Source organism: Linepithema humile, chromosome 4 (assembly GCF_040581485.1).
Source record: "Linepithema humile isolate Giens D197 chromosome 4, Lhum_UNIL_v1.0, whole genome shotgun sequence".
In the NCBI taxonomy this organism is placed as follows: domain Eukaryota; kingdom Metazoa; phylum Arthropoda; class Insecta; order Hymenoptera; family Formicidae; genus Linepithema; species Linepithema humile.
Window position 1 is genome coordinate 14,480,548 of NC_090131.1, and position 22,283 is coordinate 14,502,830.

At 33.7% G+C, this 22,283-nt stretch overlaps 2 protein-coding genes across 2 annotated transcripts; both read left to right on the forward strand.

Annotated features, from left to right (window-relative positions):
- Positions 1-1,293: 1,293 nt before the first annotated feature.
- LOC136999563 (uncharacterized) lies at positions 1,294-2,285 on the forward strand. Its single transcript, XM_067353897.1, has 2 exons — positions 1,294-2,053; positions 2,227-2,285. The coding sequence occupies exons 1-2, from the start codon at positions 1,294-1,296 to the stop codon at positions 2,283-2,285; spliced, it is 819 nt and encodes a 272-aa protein (XP_067209998.1).
- A 572-nt stretch (positions 2,286-2,857) lies between these two features.
- Positions 2,858-5,726, forward strand: LOC136999239 (uncharacterized). Its single transcript, XM_067352817.1, has 5 exons — positions 2,858-2,943; positions 3,371-3,427; positions 3,957-4,095; positions 4,592-4,754; positions 5,515-5,726. Exons 2-5 carry the CDS (start codon positions 3,405-3,407, stop codon positions 5,724-5,726), a joined length of 537 nt encoding a protein of 178 aa, XP_067208918.1. The 5' UTR covers positions 2,858-2,943; positions 3,371-3,404.
- Positions 5,727-22,283: the final 16,557 nt, after the last annotated feature.

A 22,283-nucleotide genomic window follows, 5' to 3' on the forward strand; every position in this document is an offset into this window, starting at 1 on the left:
GAAGATTTGGATGTCAGGCGTACATAAAAATTCCAGTCCCAGAAAATAAATTTTCAGAGAGAGCAATAAAAGCTATTCTGGTGGGATATACGCCAACAGGTTACTTGCTGTGGCATCCACAGACACAAAGATTCTTAAATTCTAGGCATGTAAAGTGCAACGAAAAATTAGTCTACAAGAACGTGGCTAAAATAGCTGAATCAACTGAAATAGAAATTGAAGAATCTAGAGAGGAAACTGCGGAGGAACAAGATAAAATAACAGAGAGACGAGAGGATCACTCAGTTGATTCAGAAACAAAACAAATAGATGAACTAGAAAACACGACAAAAAGGAGAGGCAGACCCCCAAAGAGGAAAGCCAACCAAGAAAAGGAAAAGGAATCGAAAACTAGAAAATTGCCAGATAGGAAAACAAAAGGCAATCCTCAGAGAGAGCCGGATTTTGTTTATAGAATTCAGAGTATTGAGACAGAGGAAATTGATAAGCGGACTGAAGATGAAATAGTACATGCAAATTTAGCCAGTGTCAACAGAGACCCAACAAATTACAGAGAAGCGATGGAATCGCCAAACAGAGAACAATGGATAAGAGCGATAAGAGAAGAGCTAAATTCAATGACAGAAAATAAAGTTTGGGAAATTGTAAATAGACCAAGAAAATCTGCTAATTGTAAGAAAACAAACATCATTGATTCCAAGTGGGTGTTTAAGAAGAAAAATGAAGAAAATAGTCAAGAAAAATTTAAAGCCAGACTTGTAATTAGAGGTTTCAAAGACAAAAATGAGTACGAGATATGTGAAACCTATGCACCAGTTTCGCGCCTGTCAGTTATTAGATCAGCACTGGCCATTATAAATAAATATGACTTGGAAGCAATACAACTGGATGTGAAAACTGCATTTCTCAATGGTATGTTGGATGACAACATATTTATGGAAATTCCAGAAGGAATCGAAGTCAATGATAGTACCAAAAGAAATAAAGTGTGCAGACTAAAGAAAACGTTGTATGAATTAAAGATCAGTCCGAAGAAATGGAATCAGAGGTTTACAGAGGAGGCTTTGAAACTGGGACTAGAGAAAGATATAAATGATCCATGTCTATTCACTTGGAGGAAAAATGGAGAAGTTGTATTGCTAGTATTGTATGTTGACGACATCATACTAGCAAGTAATAACACAGAGAAAATGAAACAAATCAAGACTAGTTTATGTAACACATTCCGAATGAAAGATCTAGGAGAACCTAAATTATATCTAGGAAATCCAGAGAAATAGAGAAACAAGAGTTATGACACTGAGTCAATCGGAGTTTACAGAAAATATACTAGAAAGGTTTCAAATGAAAGAGAGCAAAGCTCAGAATACACCAATGGTGACACGACAGATGAAAAATAAAGAAAATAAAAATCCAGAAAGACTGAAAGAGAGCTTTACAACTCCTAGTAAAGCACCTTATCGAGAAGCTATTGGATGCCTGCTTTACTTAGCCAGAGCTACGAGACCAGACATAGCTTTTGCAGTAAATTATTTATCCAGAAGACAAAAAGATCCCAAGGAAAGTGATTGGAAAGACGTCAAAAGGATCTTTCGCTATTTAAGAGGAACCACAGAGATGGGACTAACGTTCAGAGCAAAAGAAGAACAATTAGAAGCTTACGCAGATGCAAGCTTCAAGGATTGTGAGGATTCAACATCAACTGGAGGATACATAATAAAACTCTATGGAAATGCCGTATCATGGAGAAGTTACAAACAGTCCCACATAAGTCTATCTACCTGTCAGGCGGAATATCTCGCCATGAGTGAAGCTTGTCAAGAAATAGTATCCTTGGACAAGGCCATAAGAGACATTACTGGGAAAACCTTTTACCCAGTGACAATCTGGTGCGATAACAAATCAACTGGAGCAAGCACTCAAATGGATGGATCACACAGGTTAAAAAATTTTGATGACGAACTTTCAAAGATTCAGAGAAAACTCGAAGAAAGAGAATTAACAGGAAACAAAAGACATATAGCAGAAACACATGGAGATTATATAAAGAGCTGTGTGTTGAACAATCAAGTTAGGGTAAGGTGGATTAATACAAATGAGAATCCAGCTGATATTCTGACAAAACCTCTACCGGCTCCATTACATACTTATTTCAGAGAAAAATTATTAAATATATTATGAGTTACATTAAGTTCAGAGTCGTAGAATTTGTGTTATTTGTTTCAGACTCCCTTGAGCTAGAAACCGAGGAGCCAAGACCAGAAGAGGAGGGAGTGTTAGAGTGAAGACATCTTCTGGCCTTTAGAAGAGAGAGAGAGATGACGTGTGGTTTCCCTCTTCTCTCTCTTACACTATTAAGAGTTTTTCTTTTGTTTTTGGTTTTTATATATACAGCGTAGCTGCGCCACGTTTTGTTACTTACTTACGTTAAGACCTTCGTTGATGTCACATCTAACTTTTAGTGTTATAGTATATAGAGTATTACCTGGTGGTGTTAAACATTAGAGATAAGATACAAAATTCAGAATTAAATAACAAAGAGTGCGCAGTGCGAGAGATATATTTGTACTGGCGCAGGAGGTCGGTTGTGTTCTGACTAAGGCTGTCCTTCGTTCAACCTCGCGCATTCTGCCACTCAGAATAATGACTCGGCAGTTTTGAACCCACTGTTGCATTATCGAACACTACAACATTTGCCGCACGTAAGCGGATACACCGAAGGATACTCGGGAACTATGCAATCCCCCCAAAGAACATGCTCAGCAATATGGACTGCTACTGGAGCAGGAATATCTTCGTCAAAATGCAACAGCAATAGCTCGCAATATCAGGAACAGCAGCATAATAGACCCCTAACGAGTTTTCATTTACTCAAAGAGATTTTCACTATGAAGCAAATGCCGCACAACGTGAGCCTTCTGCTCATTGGAATGCAATCATTCGGTACATGAAAATTTTGTTTAATTTAATGAAAAATATTCTGCCCATTTTACCCTTTCATCAATCTTTATAAAGGAAGATTAGAAAAAGTACAATACATCTTATATAAGTTAAGTTCAGTTGGGAATAGTAGACGTATCCCCATATATATACTAGTGTTTTACCAATTTTACTTTTCTAACTTAATATACGCCGTTTTTTACATGTAGAAAACATTTTTACACAATAATAATGAGCTTTTATATCAAGAATTGTGCGGCAAAATTATTATGTCTTATGGCTACGTCACATGTTACTTCTTGTCTTGGGCTCAAGCCCTAAAAGAAATGCAATAGTACATAGATTGAACAGTAATGTAAATATTCTTCTATCTTGTAGATAAATAGTAGTTATTTCTAACATATGTAAAGAAATGTATTGTTTGTTTCAGGGAATTGGACACCATCAAGAAAAGGCTCGAAGACATGCCGACAAAACAAGATTTCAAGTAATTATCTTTTTTTTAAGCTATTCCTTGACAGTTTGAAAATATCTAAAAAAAGAAAATCTAGTGACATATTGCAGTCGGAATTTATATTTTTTAAATTGATTACGTCTTGTACGTATGAGAGAAAGAAATTGATAATAAATGTAAAATAAATAGTAAATAAATATTACATAAACAAATAAATAATTTTCAAATAAATTCGTAAATTTATTAAAAATTAATAATAAATAATAATAAAAATAAAAAATAATAAATATATTTAAAAAATATGAAGTAAACGTTAATTGAACGTTTTTCAAATTAACTTCAAAATGATAGTAATAACTGTAAAATCAATATAATGAATATGACATCAATGTAAAATAAACATTAAATTAACACGTTGTACATGAAAAATAAGTACAAAATAAAATTCATATAAATATTAAATAAATAACTTTCAATTTATATATACAAATAAAAACTATATATGTCAAATAACACAGAAAAATCTGCAATATGTCCTATTACATCATACTGTGTGTTTCAGAGTTCTGGACCAAAAATTGATCAAGCTATTGAAATCGAGATCCGCTAAAATGCCGACGAAACCCGATTGCCTTCCTTTGGAGTCTGTCGAGCAGGTGGAACTTTTCGAAAATATCGAAGAGGAGCATAATGATCAAGTCGTAAGTCTTATAGCATAATACATTATATACCTATATAATATAATTACATATACATATAATATAATATATAATATAATGTATACACGATGACATGAATATAATGAAGCATTTGTTCCCTTCCTATACATTTTTTCGAGTGGAATTTCAGTCTGTATGTAAGCGCAATAATTGAGGAACTTTAATTTTAATGAAAATTACATTATGAACTAACTACACTCTGATTGCAGTGATATTACTCATATAGTTATAGAGAAGAAAGTGAACTCCAATATCGAATGAAAAATCATTATAACTAGAGTAAAATTTGTTAGTTTGCAGATAAATTTTAACTTCAATAAAATTTACTTGCATTTCGTGTTAATAGAGTGATAAGATTTTATGAACAGAATAATATTTTTCATGTATAATGAGATTTCTTTATTTATGTCGTCATAGTGTAGAAAATAATTACAGTACTATTAACATATTTACATTTTTATGTGCAAATATGTTTTAGGTCGCTTATCTCAAGTTTTTGGGAGGTCAAACAGTTGACGAAAGCGTCAAATTTTGCATGAAGCAGATAATCACAGACAAGGCTTTAAGCAATTATTCTTTGTGGGGAGAGAAGGATGAAAACGTTGCATTATACAACAAAAAATTGTTATCAACAGTATACGGTAAGTTTTTTTATTTATATTACTATAATTTAAGGTGGAATTAAAAGAATAAAAAGTTCAAAACATTATGTATACGATAATCACGACACTAATGCTAACTCTTAGTAATATTAATATTTAATGTTCGATATAATCAAGGTACAAAATTATTAGTCGCTTTTATATTACTACGTAAGTTCTCGTGCTTGTCAAATTTTATTTTTTAATCCGAACCGATCAAAAAGGTAGGAAACAGTAACATGGATATTCAACTTCGCATTTTTTCTTATTGGTTTCAATAGATGATATAATTCAGGGCTCGAAATTATTTCATCTTTTCGGCCGATTCTAGTGGTATACGCCTCCTTTCCTCTTCTTACCGCGCGCGCGGCAGCCACTAGGGCCAGCGCTGCCGAGCGTTAAGAGCGGCGCTATCCGATAAATGTTATGTTCTTCTCCCTTAATCATTAAAAGTAAAAAAAAAGTTATTAAAAATATTTTTTTCACTTTTAAATTTATTATGTGAAAATATTTTAATAGATTTCCACGTCACCCATAAGGTACTATTGCTATAGAAAAAAAAAATATTTTTAATAAATTTTTTTAACATTAATCGGATAGCGCCGCTCCTAACGCTCGGCGACACTGGCCCTAGCGGCTGCCGCGCGCGCGGTAAAGAGAGGAAAGGAGGCGTATACCACGAGAATCGGTCGAAAAGATGAAATAATTCCGAGCCCTGATATAATTAATCAATATACATTTGAATTTACATTTTTGTTAGTTATATTTATAGAGGCGGTAGCAAGCAGCCCATACTTCGCGAAACCGGATAAAAAGATATTTTTCGAGGCCGTAAAAGAAGCAATACGTTTCACCAAACAACGTCTCAGAAATGCACAAAAAAGAGTTCCTGGGGAAAAAGGTCGTCGCACAAAAAGGCACGAGGAGGCCGATGCTATATTTGGCGAAAATGAAACTGAAAATGAAAATTAATAAATATTTTTAAACATATATAGTATAGTATATAGTCCGATGCTTCTCGGGAAATAGAGCCGTGCGCCGCCACGCCACTTCGCCGCCGCCGATGGAATTAAACGCGCCGCCGCCGCCGATAGTCATGCGATGGCGCGCCGCGCGACGCGTGATTCTCATAGATGCGTATCTGTTATGGCCAGTGATCAGTGATAGGTTTTTGTTTCTATCATTCGAGGTATGCAAACTAATGTTAAAAAATTTTTAGTTATTTTGTCATGTTTCTTTTTATTGGCACATGAGAAAAATTATCTTTATGCTTTAAGCTATTGCATGTTGCATTCTTTGCTATTAATATCGGACTGTGTATTATAATGGACAAAAAAAATATCTCGGACGTTTTTAACAAGCCGGTGAAGGATTATGAGGTTAGCTTACTGCCCAACATGAGCACAAAAACAAGCTTTGCATGGAAGAATTTTGGAACACTAGTATTGAAAGATGGAAATAAAAAAATCGCAATTATGCAATCTAAAGTTTTTTGTCAATCTTGCTTGAAAGCAGCTCAAAAAACATCAGAATCTGAAGGAAATGAAGAAAAATTTTCAAGGTTTGTCTTTTATTATATAATAAAACTCGTTTTATGATTGTAATTACAATAAATTAATTTGTTTAAAATATTTTAATATAAATTTTGTGTTGTATTTTAGCTTCGCCATTAAATCATACAATAGTACGATCAGTACAGGAAATCTCATAAGACACTTAGCAGATTCCCATGATGTTAGAGAAGAAAAGGCAAAAAAAGTCACTGAAAATAAGTTAACGAATTTTTTCACCATCCATCCAAAGAATCCATTCATGAAAGAAACTGATAAAAAATGGTTATTTGGTAGACATTTAGTGTTAATGATATGTAAAGATTTAATGCCATTTACTATTGTAGAAAATGAAGGATTCCGAGATTTTTTAAAAAAATATAACGTGATTAAAGAAGCAACTGACTTACCAGCACGTATGACTTTAAGTCGTACTGCTTTAGAAGACGTTTTTGTTTCTATGAAAACATATTTAATTGAAAAATACCTAAGTTCTGCAACTAATGACTGTTGCTTTACATTCGACATGTGGACAGATAACTATCGTCACAGAAATTATATATGTTTTACGCTGCATTTTATAGATCAAGATTTTCAGCTTAAAAGTATAACTTTAGGTAACAAACTAGTAATGGGAAAACACACAGCAGAAAAAATTGTATTTCATTTAGACATTGTTAAAGATGAGTTTAATCTCAGCAATAAAAACAGTTACATTGTAAGTGACAGCGGTGCAAATATGAAAAAGGTTGCAAAAATTTCGAATACCAAAAATCATTTGTGCTTAGGTCATGCTCTTCATAACTTGGTTATTGTTGACGGAGTTAAGAAGAATAGGATAGTCAGTGACTTAATTGAAAAGGCGAGAGAAATTGTCAAAATTTTAAAGTATAAGTTCAGCGACTTAGAAAAAGAAATAGACATCGAGCAGCAGAAAGTTCTATTGGCAATGGATAATGCATCCGAGTATCTTGAAATAGAAGATAATGATCCGTTGTCTTTAGATGAGGTTAATGATTTGGACAAAAACGAGGAATCTAGTTCCCAATCTTACGAATTAAACCAGAACAGACTGAAAACTCCTAAATTAGACGTACCTACTCGATGGCATAGCACTTTGCTTATGTTGGAGAGCATAAATTACAATCGAAATGCAATAAATACTATATTAGGACGACTAAGAAAAGATGATCTAAAATTATCAATCTCGGAGTGGGAAACAATTGGAGAACTGATTTGTTTCCTTGAAAAAATTAAAAAGTTAGTCGAAATTCTGTTTAGTGAAAAAACGTGTACGTTAAACTTAGTACTTTTATTTAGAAGTGAACTAAAAATGCATTTGAGTTCAAATAAAAATGAGTCACTGGTGATAAAATTAATGAAAAATAGAATGCTCAACAATTTTGATCACAGATTCCCTATAACAGATTTACTTGTTATAGCTTCCTTATTGGATCCTAGATTTCAAAATTTAGACAATGTAAAAGAATATTTAGACTCTCGCAATACTAGTCCTTATGAATTTTTGAAACGACATGCAGATGAACATGCTGAAAACACAAAAAGGGATAATGATGGAATCCAATATCAAAAGCAGACTGACAGTAACAGTAATTTTATTTTGGACTTGGCGAGTAAACATTCTTCTTATACTGACTCAATTCAAAATAATTTAGAGAAGGAATGCCACATTTTATTTAGCAAGCATGCGCTCTTTGAAAATATTTTAGATTTCTGGAAAGAAAGGCAACATGATATGCCTGTATTATCTAAACTGGCAAAAAAAGTATTATGTACACCTGCGACATCAACGCCAAGTGAACGAGTATTTTCCATTGCTGGTTTGTTAATAAACAATAAAAGATCAAGCATATGTCCAAGCATAGTTAACAAAGTGATATTTGTTCATGACAACTACAAGCTATGTAAACAATTACTGTGCGTTACGCATACATTATAGTTGCGTAAATATTTTTCATATAGATCAAGAGACACGGCAGTGTCTCGCGCCAAGTTCACGCGCAGCGCAAGACCGACCGTGTATCTTTACGCGAGACCGAAAGTTGAGACGAGCCGAGATTATCGGATCTCAGTAATGCCTGAGTCGATCGATTTAAAAATAGGCTCAATCGATAGCGCTTACCCAAAATATATAATAAAAGTATGCTTGTTTTTGCTCTATATGCTGTATAAATAAAGATATTAAAGTTTAAAGTCGAAATGTCATGAAAACTATGAAAATTATTTCAGTCGTCTGGGATGTACTTTATAAATTCTTGCCGATAGATGGCTAGTATCTCAGATGTACACATATCGGCATGTATCGCCGGCAACGCATGCGCAAGCCATGTACATGCGAAGCGCGGAGCTCACATGTACAATGTGACTTGCGCATATATGCGGTAATCTTTTCATTCCTGCTGCTGCTGCTGCTGTTTGTGTCTCAAATCTGGCCACACAGCGGTATACGTGTGTGAAATAAAATATGTGTAATACTCCTACATTGCTGATTGTGCTTGAGAGTTTCGAAAAATATTACGGTGCGGATGATATTTGTTTCTCACTTTAGAGCAGACTCTGTGCGTTGTGCGCAAGCGTTGTACCTATACATATATCCCGTACGCAAGCTACAGACGTCGCGCACGTGCAGAACGGCCAAATCGTGGTAATATAATGTAATATCTGCTAGTTTCTATTTTTCATTGTCAGTATAAATTGTGAACATGTTAAAAATAATTATATGTAGTATATTGTTTTTAAATAACTAATCAAATGAATAATACGTACTAACATATTTAATTAATTATCTAACTCATGTACTCAATGTATTTGAATATCGTTTTTGAATGCCACTTATAAATTGCAAATTGAATTTAACTATGTAATACGAGTTTGTAATTCTATTTATACCAACTATAATTAAATTATTTATTAAACTGAAAGAGATGATAATAGGTCAAGGCCTAATAGAGGCTAAATGAAATAGATAATTATAAACGTAATATATACAGGGTGTCCCATTTAACTTGAGACAACTAAATATTTCGAAAAATAAGCATTGTACGAAAAAATGTCCCAAATAAACTTTTAATATTATCAAGGGGGACGTCTGCCTGTGTAAAAATTAACCTGCCGCCACCGCTCCTTGGAGGTGGGGCGGGTGGCAACTTTGAAATTTTAAATAGGAACCCTTATTTTTTATTGCAGATTCGAATTTCTTGGAAAAAAATACGTAAGTTTTGTCCGAGACATTTTTTCGAATCGTGATAGATGGCGCTGTAATCAGTGAAAATTAGTTTTTGCCATTTTCTCTCACCATCGGGGTGCTTTATTTCGGTGAGTCCCCTCGCCTCTCACTATTCAATTACAATAAATGCTCGAAATGATGACTTTCCATTTCGATGCATTTATTAACTCGAGCTTGGAATGCTTGTACACATGTAGAAAGTGTATCTGGCGTTATTTGTGCGCAAGCATATCTAATACGTTCCACCATGTTTTCTCGAGTATTTGGTACTTTTGTATACACTTTCTCTTTAAGGTAACATAAAATTATTTCAACTTTCTTCTCTAAAGATAAATAATCCATTATTTATTTACTGACATAAAGAACGCGTCCGTAAAAAAACAAGTAGCTAGCGTACGTATTACTGAAATTTACTTGACTTGAAATTTAAAGAATCCAGTTATTGAAGAATTGTTCTGACTTAATTTCTTTCATTTATTTTGTTTCTCCTTTTCAGTATTTTCAGTATTTCAGAAATTTACTACATTTGTAGATGCCTCATAGTTTTGGTACGCTAGCTACTTGTTTTTTTACGGACGCGTTCTTTATTTCAGCCATTATTAAATAAATAATGGATTATTTATCTTTAGAGAAGAAAGTTGAAATAATTTTGAAAGTTGAAATAATTTTACCTTAAAGAAAAAGAGTATACAAAAATACCAAATACTCGAGAAAACATGGTGGAACGTATTAGATATGCTTGCGCACAAATAACGCCAGATACACTTTCTACATGTGTACAAGCATTCCAAGCTCGAGTTAATAAATGCATCAAAATGGAAAGTCATCATTTCGAGCATTTATTGTAATTGAATAGTAAGAGGCGAGGGGACTCACCGAAATAAAGCACCCCGATGGTGAGAGAAAATGGCAAAAACTAATTTTCACTGATTACAGCGCCATCTATCACGATTCGAAGAAATGTCTCGGACAAAACTTACGTATTTGTTTCCGAGGAATCCGAATCTGTAATAAAAAAATGGAGGTTCTTATTTGAAATTTCAAAGTTGCCACCCGCCCCACCCCCAAGAGGCGGTGGGGGCGGGTTAATTTTTATACAGCCAGACGTCCCCCTTGATAATATTAAAAATTTATTTGGGACATTTTTTCGTACAATGCTTATTTTTCGAAATATTTAGTTGTCTCAAGTTAAATGGGACACCCTGCATAGAGAAGAAAATGATTGGATTGAAGCTGATGATGCTTCAATTAGAAAAACACAATGGCCTAGAAACAATATGATACTTACAGAATTTTGTATTTTTGTAACTTAATTAATTAAAGAGGACCGTCGTATGCTGTATACTGAAAGTACGACTGGGGTGATAATGGGCCGTCTTTAGCAAAATCTAACTGATATTTCATTATTTTAGCTTTAAAAAACACTGTCGTATATATATCATTAAAAAAAAATATCTATCAATTACCTTTTTTAAAAAAAAGGTAAAATAAAGGTGCCAAGTACACGCTCTTGTCACAATCAAAACAAATTACTAAAAAAAAGAAATAATATCTCAAAAAATAACCTTTTCAAAAAAAAAGGTAAAAAAAAAGGCGCCAAGTACACGCTCTTGTCACAACCAAAACAAAACAGTATTGTTTTACATTTAAAAAAAATTGCCGTATATATTAAACCTATCAAAAAACCAGTCGTATATATTACCCTTTCAAAAAAAGCTGTCGTACATATTAAAACCTTTCAACAAGTAATGCTGTTGTGTATATTAAAACTATAAAAAAATATGATATCAGGAAATGACGCAAGTGGGATTAAAGAACTATGAAAAAAGTTGTACACTATTTCTATAAAACTCTTCTATAAAACTTTTGTACATAAAGCTGTCGTATATATTAAAAAAAAATCTAAAAAAATGCTGTCGTACATATATTATTATATTGCATACTATATTTCACCATATTTTACATATACTATACTATATATATTATATATATTATTACATATACTATACGATATATATTATTTATAATATTACATATACTATATATATTATAACAAATTAAACTCATAATTAAAAAAATAAAAAAAATATTAAAAAAATAAAAATATTTTAGCAAAAAAAATTTTTAAATATTAAAAAAATTTAATTAAAATAAAAAAATATTTATTAAAAAACGCAAAAAAACTTGGCGTTGCTACAGTAAACTACATGTTAACTTACATGATGTCAACTTATTACATTATGTCAATTAATCGTCAATTGTTATATTATTACGAATTTTTTTGCTTTATAATATTTTGAGGTGTAGCAACGCCAAGTTTTTTTGCGTTTTTTAATAAATATTTTTTTATTTTAATTAAATTTTTTTAATATTTAAAAATTTTTTTTGCTAAAATATTTTTATTTTTTTAATATTTTTTTTATTTTTTTTATTTATGAGTTTAATTTGTTATAATATATATAGTATATGTAATATTATAAATAATATATATCGTATAGTATATGTAATAATATATATAATATATATAGTATAGTATATGTAAAATATGGTGAAATATAGTATGCAATATAATAATATATGTACGACAGCATTTTTTTAGATTTTTTTTTTAATATATACGACAGCTTTATGTACAAAAGTTTTATAGAAGAGTTTTATAGAAATAGTGTACAACTTTTTTCATAGTTCTTTAATCCCACTTGCGTCATTTCCTGATATCATATTTTTTTATAGTTTTAATATACACAACAGCATTACTTGTTGAAAGGTTTTAATATGTACGACAGCTTTTTTTGAAAGGGTAATATATACGACTGGTTTTTTGATAGGTTTAATATATACGGCAATTTTTTTTAAATGTAAAACAATACTGTTTTGTTTTGGTTGTGACAAGAGCGTGTACTTGGCGCCTTTTTTTTTATTTATTATATTCACGAAATAGTATTAATTTGCATTATTGACATTCTTAATTTTCTACGTATGTTATATATTGTTAGGTATCTACTTATTATCTTTTATATTTTATATGTAGTTACTAATTTATAAATCAATTTATTTACCTTTGTAAGTATATGCTTGTGAAACCAAAAATTTTATAATTTAATTAAATAGTATACTGCTGTATCTGTATTCTGTATCTGTATGTAAAAATGATTGTTAAAAAAGTAATACTCAAAAAACAATAAAAAAGAAAATGTTCATCATTTTAGCGACTTGTTTCTGTCACACTTGATAAATGATATTATATTAATGTTTAATGTACACGTCACATACAAAATAATAATTAAAACAAATTAAAACAAAAGTTCTGATTATCAATCCAATGGCTTTTTATTTTCACTCAAAATCATTCCAATACTGCATCACGACATGATCCAACTGAGAAACTCAAAAACGTCAAATTATTTTTAAATTGTACTTGATTGAAGTAAAATTTTTCTTTCCGCTTAAAAAATTGCCTTATTGATTAAAGAATAGTTCCTTTTAAAACAAGAATATTTTAATAATTATTTTGGTTAAATATATATTGGTTTTGAGTGCACCATAATCATAATCCATAATGTAAAACATTTGTTAACAAAATTATTCATTGCATTTATATATAAACTTTTCTACATTGGTACTTTTAATTTTAATTTTTAATTCAATTTTTTATTTAAACCGTAGTTTATCACCTAGCTTACAGATTATAGCGGCATTTATTCTTTAATATCTTTTTTTATTAATTATATTATTATTTATATATTTAAAAATGTTGTTTAAATATATTTGATATAATAAAAAATATATTTAAACAGCATTTTTTCCATCGTGCTTGTGCGCCGATCGACGCTGCCGCCGCTGTGACAAGAACGATCGGCGCCCGCCGCCGATGTTGCATATCATCGGCGCACGGCTCCATCGGGAAACGATTTTCAGATCCATGCGTAAAGTTTTAACTAACTACATGTAGTGGAATTGACCCTACAAAACATGTATAAATATGTGTATATACGTATATATATATATTTTTATATATATAAATAAATATATATATGTATATTTCATTCAAATAATGTGTGTACTTTATTATTAAAAAAAATTTCTTTTTATTTGTCCTAAATCTATTCCCGATTACTTTTATTTATGAAACAAACATTTTTTGATATTTCTGCCAATTAAAAATTAATCAGTGATACAAAAATTCAAACTCGATTATATGTAAAACAATGGAATTCTTATTATTTTAAATATATGCTTATTTCACGGTAATAAATGATAGAATGAGAAAAAAGTAAAAATATTTTAAATAATGAGAATTTCATGATTTTAAATAAATTTGAATTTATTTGCCTTTGGCCAATTTTCCATCGGCAATGGAAATTTTTTCTAAAAGCCACTTTGACCAAGTTCTGATTAAAGTAATCGACGATTAACTTTTAATGTTATTAACATTTCTACCGATATACTGATACATCGCGAACGGATTACTTTCATCAGAACTTGATCGTAGCCCTAAGAGTAATTATTTGAAGCAGATGCAAAAAATATATTCATCCGTTTTCGACATGTTGTTGCATTTTTGCTGAAATTTATGACTCGGCATGTGTTGTTGGCAACTTGCTGTCACTTTGCTCTTTATATACAGCGATAAACCGTTGACAGCAAATACACGACAAATTGTCGGCAAAATATGTTGAATATGTGTGATGTCAAACCAAAAACAAATGCCTGACTCACCTTGTTCTAAATTTGCTGAAAACTCATGCGTTTTGTTTTCGGCAACATGACAGCAAAAACGCAGACAGGTGGCTATCAGGGTGTTTAGATAAAATGTTATTAAAATATGAATATTTTTTAAATATTTTTTAAAATACAAATTTTTATTTTAAAATATAATAAATATAAAAACTAAAATATATAAAATAATATAAAATGTTATTTAAATAAATAAATAAAAAAATTTATTATTATTTATATTTATTTATATACATACACATACATTTATCAATAAATTTGATAATGGATAAGAATAAGAACTTAATAATATTTGTGATTTATTAGTTGAAACCATTTAGGTATTACACTTAAATTGTTTATCTTAATAACGCTTTTCGAAGAGGAAAGTTTGCAGCTAAATAATTTTTTAGATATTCTCGTATAGTAGTAGAACGTACATTATCTCGTTCACGATTTATTTGTTGTCTTGGTTGCACAAATACTTCATTTAACTCATTAACCTGTTGCAACCATTCTTCAAGAAATCTGTCTTTATTGTTTTCACAAAAGTTATGCAGCACACAACACGCAACCATAATTTGAGGTACAAATTTATAGTTGCAATCCACTTTTTTTTGTAACATCCTCCATCTGGCTTTCAGTCTTCCAAATGCCATTTCCACTGAAACTCTTGCGGAATTGAGATAAACATTAAATGATTCTTTTTTAGGTAAAAGTGAACCAGAATAACTCTTCATTAACCATGGCAAAAATGGATAGGCCGAATCTCCGACTATCATGAAAGGTATTCCTATTCCGTTTACATATTTTTCCATCTATAATAAATTAAATGTTTCTTTTATAGAAAAATAAATCAGTATCATATATCAATATGTTTATAAATATATACATATATATATTGTTGAATTATTTGTCCATATATATATAAATAATTCGACAATAGACAGTTATTACCAATTGAATTATATTATTTAATATATATTTTTATTTACTTTATATTTTATATATTATCTACTATTAATCAGGTAAAAATGTAATAAGATAAGAAAAATTTCAAATTTATTTTGATATGATCTAGAATAGACTTGTCAAAATAGATATAGTAATGATGTAATCTAAATTCACTTGAAAATTAATTCTAATAGCGACAATCAAATATATACATAATTTTTAATGTGTTTCAATGAATAAGAAAGATAAAAACCTGCGGTATTATTTCTTGTGAGCATTTGTGCAATGTGCTATCCTTGAAAACCACCATTTTCGCCAAGCATCATGGACACTACCAGGATGCTTGGCGAAAACATTACGAAACCTGTTACAGACAAAATTTATACATTATAAATCTATATCACTAGATCCTTATTTTTGCTTTGTTATGTGTTTGTGTACAGTACATCATTGTAACTTTCCATGAATATTGAAGTTACATTACAATACTGTATTATTATAAAATACACATTAAAAGATTCAGTAGAGATGTCTGTTATAAATAATATAGTTATTTGTATATATTTTCATAATAGTGTAATCTTAGTATATATATTTGTATCATGTCTTTTAATTACCTTCCATTATGATCAACTACTGCTTGAACATTGTAAGATGCCCATCCTTTTCTATTGACAAAATCTCTGTAACCTTCTTCTGGTACTGTAATAGGTATATATGTTCCATCGATGCAACCAATTATTTGAGGAATATGAGACACATTTTCAAATTGCATTGCAATATATTTTGCTTCATCTTGATTTGGCATTTTAATATAAACAGGAGCCATAACTTTATTAATTGCTTTTATAATTTTGTAGAGGAATTTTTTCACTGTTGATTTATGTATTCCAAATACATTTCCAACTACTCTGTATTCAGAACAACTAGCAATTTTATACAGAGCTATAGCAACTTGTTTTTTTACAGATACAGGCTCTCTAGCTTTTAAAACTTGCATTCTTGGTTGTAATTCATCTTTGAGTAAATCACATAATTTTAAGAAACTTATTTTTGACATTCGGAAACTTTCGAACCATTCTGAATCAGTATAATGATTTAATACAATTGATTCCCAAAACTCGTAGCTTCTTTTTTTCATCCATGTTCTTCTGTATTGTACACCCTTTATAATAAGTTGAGGAGATATTAAATTATTTATTATTATTTTCCATATAAAAATTAAATTAAATTTTTGCTTTAAACATAATCTTAGTAGACGTTCTAATAAAGTTCGTCGCCTTGCTCTTATTATAATCATCATACGTCTTCTTCGAGTATGTTGAAAATTTTGAAACATATAAAATGTGGTCATATACTTTTGCATACTATTATTATTCATTATTTCTCGTTTTATATCAAATAAATAATACACTCCACTTATCACTTACAAAGCAAGAATATGATTTTAAACGAATTGTAATTCCAAGTACTATCACTAGAAGGCATTCGATATGGATTAAATTCGTATTATATTTTTCCCTTAGTACGTCCAATGTAAACGCACCCGTACTAAAGCATTGGTGCGCACCAAACTTAATACGCGTACTAACATTTTAACGATGTAAACTAGGCCACTGGCTCACTCAAAGATCAGATCCAATCATTGGTGAAACAAGTCGCGGCACTCAACACGCAATTGGGCCGGCAGGAGCAGCGCCACAGACAGCAGCGCCACAGATCGCGCAGCCGCAGCCGGACGAAGTCAACTTCGGAAGAAGACAGCGGGCTTTGCTTTTTCCACCGGCGATTCGGCAACAAGGCCAGAAAATGTACAGAGCCATGTACTTACAAAGAAAAGAAAAAGGAGAAAGCGGAAAACTAGTCGGTCCGGAATCAATGGCGGCAGACGGCCTGGACCCGAAACCTTGCCGCCTTCTAATAACTGAGCGACAAACAAAAGTTCGGTACCTCATCGACACTGGATCAGACATAAGTGTCTACCCGCGCTCGATGGTACGCGGACGGATGTCCGGAGCAACGCAGGCCCTGTTTGCAGCCAATGGCACAATCATCCACACTTACGGGTGGATCGCGCTTCAACTCAACATCGGATTGAGGCGCGCCTTCCAATGGAAATTCATCGTGGCTAACGTCACACAGCCAATTATCGGATCTGATTTCCTCGGTTACTTCCATCTTCTGCCGGATGTAAGAAGAGGCAAACTTTTGGACGCTACAACCGGATTGGCCACAAACAGCCTACAAAGCAGAACCGGACAAACATCAATTAAGACATTATTGCAGGAAACAGCCTTTCACGCCTTATTGGCTGAATTCCCGCAGCTCACTAGACCAACCGGAAAAACGGAATCCGCGCCGCACTCAACGATGCATTACATCGAGACGACACCGGGACCACCGGAAGCGTGCAGGCCAAGAAGACTGACGCCGGAAAAACTAAAAGAGGCGAAGCAGCAATTCGATCTTTTACTTCAAGAAGGCGTAATTGCGCCGTCCAAGAGCGCATGGGCCTCACCATTACATATGGCACCAAAGAAAGGTGGCACGTGGCGACCATGCGGCGATTACCGCAAGCTCAACAACCGAACGGTGCCGGACAGATACCCGATTCCGCATATCAAGGATTTTACACAGGCTCTTCACGGGAAATCAATTTTCTCCACACTGGATCTGGTTAGAGCTTATAACCAGATTCCAGTAAACGCTGAAGACGTGCCTAAAACAGCAATCACTACACCGTTCGGTCTGTTCGAGTTTCTCAAAATGCCTTTCGGCTTGAGAAACGCAGCTCAAACGTTCCAGAGATTCATCAACGAGGTGATACGCGGACTCGATTTCTGCTACGCCTACATTGATGACATCCTGGTAGCGTCTCACGACGAAAACGAACACAAAAAACACTTGTAACGGTGCGTATTTTTACGCCTCACGGGCGATGCGTAATGATGCGGTCCGGTTTTGACGGTATGCGGATTTTTCGATGCGGAATTACGACGGTGCGTAGTTAGCAAAGCGGATTCTTACGACGCGGAATAACTCGTCGGTTTGCCAGAGTTCGTTCATGTGGTTTATCGGGAGACTCCAAATTAACCAAAAATAATTTAAAGAAAAATAACTATTTATTCAATAGAGCATTATAATTATAAAAGAAAATAGTAACAACGAGTACATGTGTATTTCTGGAACGGTCTAATATCTTAACGGTATAATCGGATACAACTATCGGAAATAATTCCTTATCGGTTAGACGAGTTAATATTTCGACGGTACATGTGTATAATTCTAATTGTAAACGAATGAATAATGAAAGGAAAATAAACGGCGTAAATCGTTGGTGCGCCTTTGGCTGAATTATAAACAAATTAAATTATTTAATCGGTCGGTTCGTACGGTACGGAGCAAAGTAATAAAAAATAAGCGATACCGCGTATATCCGAGCCTTGCTGATTTGACGGTTGCCGGTACGCTGTGTCCGAAGACAGTGAGAGACTTCTCTCGTGCAAAGGGTATCGGAAGTCGAACGCCGGGACACCCGACCGAGGCAGAGAACGCCCTGCCCCTAGAACGACGGAGAGTCGGAAGTCGAACGCCGGGACACCCGACCGAGGCACAGAACGCCCTGCCCCTAGAACGACGGGAAGTCGGAAGTCGAACGCCGGAAACACCCGACCGAGGCAGAGAACGCCCTGCCCCTAGAACGACGGAGAGTCGGAAGTCGAACGCCGGGACACCCGACCGAGGCAGAGAACGCCCTGCCCCTAGAACGACGGAGAGTCGGAAGTCGAACGCCGGGACACCCGACCGAGGCAGAGAACGCCCTGCCCCTAGAACGACGGGGTATAGGAAGTCGAACGCCGGGAACACCCGACCGAAGCAGAGAACGCCCTGCTCCTAGAACGACTATTGGGATGGGAGCGAGTACGACCGGAGCTTCAGAGTGCGCCCTGAGGCTTGTCCGAGTCGTACTCGGGGAATGGGTCTCGATCTGTTCCGCAAGCCGGCTTTTATACCGGTCGCGCTACCCCCACTTGGGGTGCTACCCTACCCGGCAGCTACCCCTTCTTAAGCTTTTACCCCCGAGTTGGGGGATCGGAATGCGGCCCTAAATGGGGGTGCTCACGTGGAGCCCGCGTGCCGCTTAGTAACAGCGCGTGCTGTTACACACTTAACAGTTTTGTTCCAGAGACTCAGCAAATACGGGATGCAATTCAACTCAGCAAAATGCGTATTCGGAAAGGAGACCGTAGCATTTTTAGGATATCAAGTCTCAGCGGAAGGAACGCAGCCTTTACCGGAGAAAGTCGAGGCCATACGGAAATTCCCGAAACCTGTCACCATCAAGCAGCTTCGGCAGTTTCTTGGAACTCTGAATTTCTATAGAAGATTCATTCCGGGAGCGGCCATGGACCAAGCAATTTTAAACGACGCGCTAAAAGGGAACCAGAAAGGGAAAACACCAATCGGATGGAGCGCAGAACGAAAAGCAGCGTTTGAAACGTGCAGAGAAAGCCTCGCACGGGCAACGCTCTTGGCACATCCAGATCCAACAGCAGAACTTTCTTTAACAACCGACGCCTCGGATTTCGCGATCGGAGCAGTAATCCACCAGTATGGCAAACTCGGGCAGCAACCGGTGGCGTTCCTCAGCAAAAAGCTGACCACCGCGCAGCAGAAGTACAGCCCGTACGACCGAGAGCTCCTGGCGATTTATGCAGCAATCAAGCATTTCCCGCACTGGTTGGAAGGAAGGGAATTCACTATATACACGGACCATAAACCGCTCGTGTATGCATTCCGCAAAGATCTTTTGCAAAGCTCACCGCGGCAGACACGGCACCTGGAATTGATCGGGCAGTATTCGACCGACATCAGGCACGTAGCGGGAAAGGATAATATTGTAGCAGACACACTATCAAGGACGCAGGCTGTCCAGCAAGTCGTGAATTTTGAAGAGCTCGCAAAATCACAGAAAGACGACACCGAAATACGAGCATTACTCCAAGGGAATACGAAGCTCCAGCTTAAGGAAACCATAATTCCCGGCACAGATATTAAGCTAATATGTGATACGTCAACGGGCATTCCACGCCCATACGTCACGCAACCATTCCGGAGGCAAATCTTCAAGCATTTGCACGGACTAGCACACACGGGGATCAAAACCAAGATCTATAGAGCAGTGCTCGGAATTAGTCTGAACATTTCAGCCGATTTCCGTGGTATACGCCTCCTTTCCTCTCCTTACCGCGCGCGCCGCAGCCGCTAGGGCCAGCGCCGCCGAGCGTTAGGAGCGACACTATCTGATTATGAGTGGGTTCTTTTCCCTATTTATTAAAATTTTAAAAAATGTATTAAAATTTATTAAAAATAAATTTTTTATTTTTAAATTTATTAAGTGGAAATATTTCAATAGATTTCCACGTCACCCATGAGATACTAATGCTGACGCGTTTTTTTTTAATGGTTTCCCCCGTAGACCTATTCCACTAAAGATAAAAATAAATTCTTAATTTAAAAAAAAATATATATGTAAAAGAGATTTTCTTAATTAGATTTTCTTAGCCTTTTATGAGAATGAACAATTGATGCAATAATGTAGATAAAAACCACTTTTTGAAAAACGTGTCAGTATTAGTACCTCATGGGTGACGTAGAAATCTATTGAAATATTTCCACTTAATAAATTTAAAAAAAAATTTATTTTTAATAAATTTTAATAAATTTTTTTAAATTTTAATAAATAGGGAGAAGAACCTACTCATAGAACCTAATCAGATAGTGCCGCTCCTAACGCTCGGCGGCGCTGGCCCTAGCGGCTGCGGCGCGCGCGGTAAGGAGAGGAAAGGAGGCGTATACCACGGAAATCGGCTGAAATGTTCAGACTAATTCCGAGCACTGCTATAGAGAGAAGGTTACCTCAGGCAAACCGGTTGTGGGCGAGGGACGATGAAGTAAGGGGGGAGCTAGAACAGCTTGTAGGCGAGGGGTGACGAAGTAAGGGGGGAGCTAGAAACAGCTTGTAGGCGAGGGGCGACAAAGGAAGGGGAGAGCATGATGATCTCATCGTCAAACAGTAGCTGTCTCTCTCGCACGCTTTAGTGTTTTCTCTCTCGCTCCTTTATTATAGAAATGCTTTGAGTTTTTATCGAAAAAATACTTTTATTTTGTAAAATATTGATAGCACTGGAAATTGCGTAATAAAAATTGAAAAGTAAATTAGAAAGGCGCTATAAATTACATATATTGCAAATTATAGCGCTAGATATTTAACGTTTATAATGTTAAATATCGCTGCAACAGATGTATTTGTAATACAAATTGCTTTGTACTCGTATTTAGACTGTAATATCAATGAAAATAAAATATAATTTGGGGATATACACAAAAAACATCATTTGTAAAGTAGTAAAATAAAAGAAAAAATAGTACATATTTAAAAATTATTTTTAAAATAATATTTACTGTTTATATGCATTATTTACAAAAGAAATACTATAAAGAAATTTATTTTTTATATTTAATTGTGAAAACCTCAAAAATTGTCAAGAAATTGTAACTGAAATTCATAAATGTAAGTATAATTCTAGGATAATATAAAAAGCATCATACATAAATTTATTATGATACAAACTTAAATAATGAAATTGTAATATATGTTTCAACATTGCAAATGTGAATATTTATATGATAAAATTTACAAAGTGTTAATAATTTTCAAATATTTGCTAATAAAATATTATTGAAATGTTTCTGTTGAAATCTTAAAATAATTCTTTAAAACAAATATGATGGGGTATATATTAGGGATCATTAAATATGCGGCAACATTGTGATTATAAAATTTTATAAGTATCTATAATAAAAATTAAGTATAATAAATATAATAAGTATATAAGTATAATAATAAAAATACATATATGTTATATTAATCTGTTAATATAAAAAAATTATTTATTAATTTAACGCAAATAAATTTCTTTATATTAACAGATTAATACAACATATATATATTTTTATTATTATAGATACTTATAAAAATTTTATTATTATACTTATATA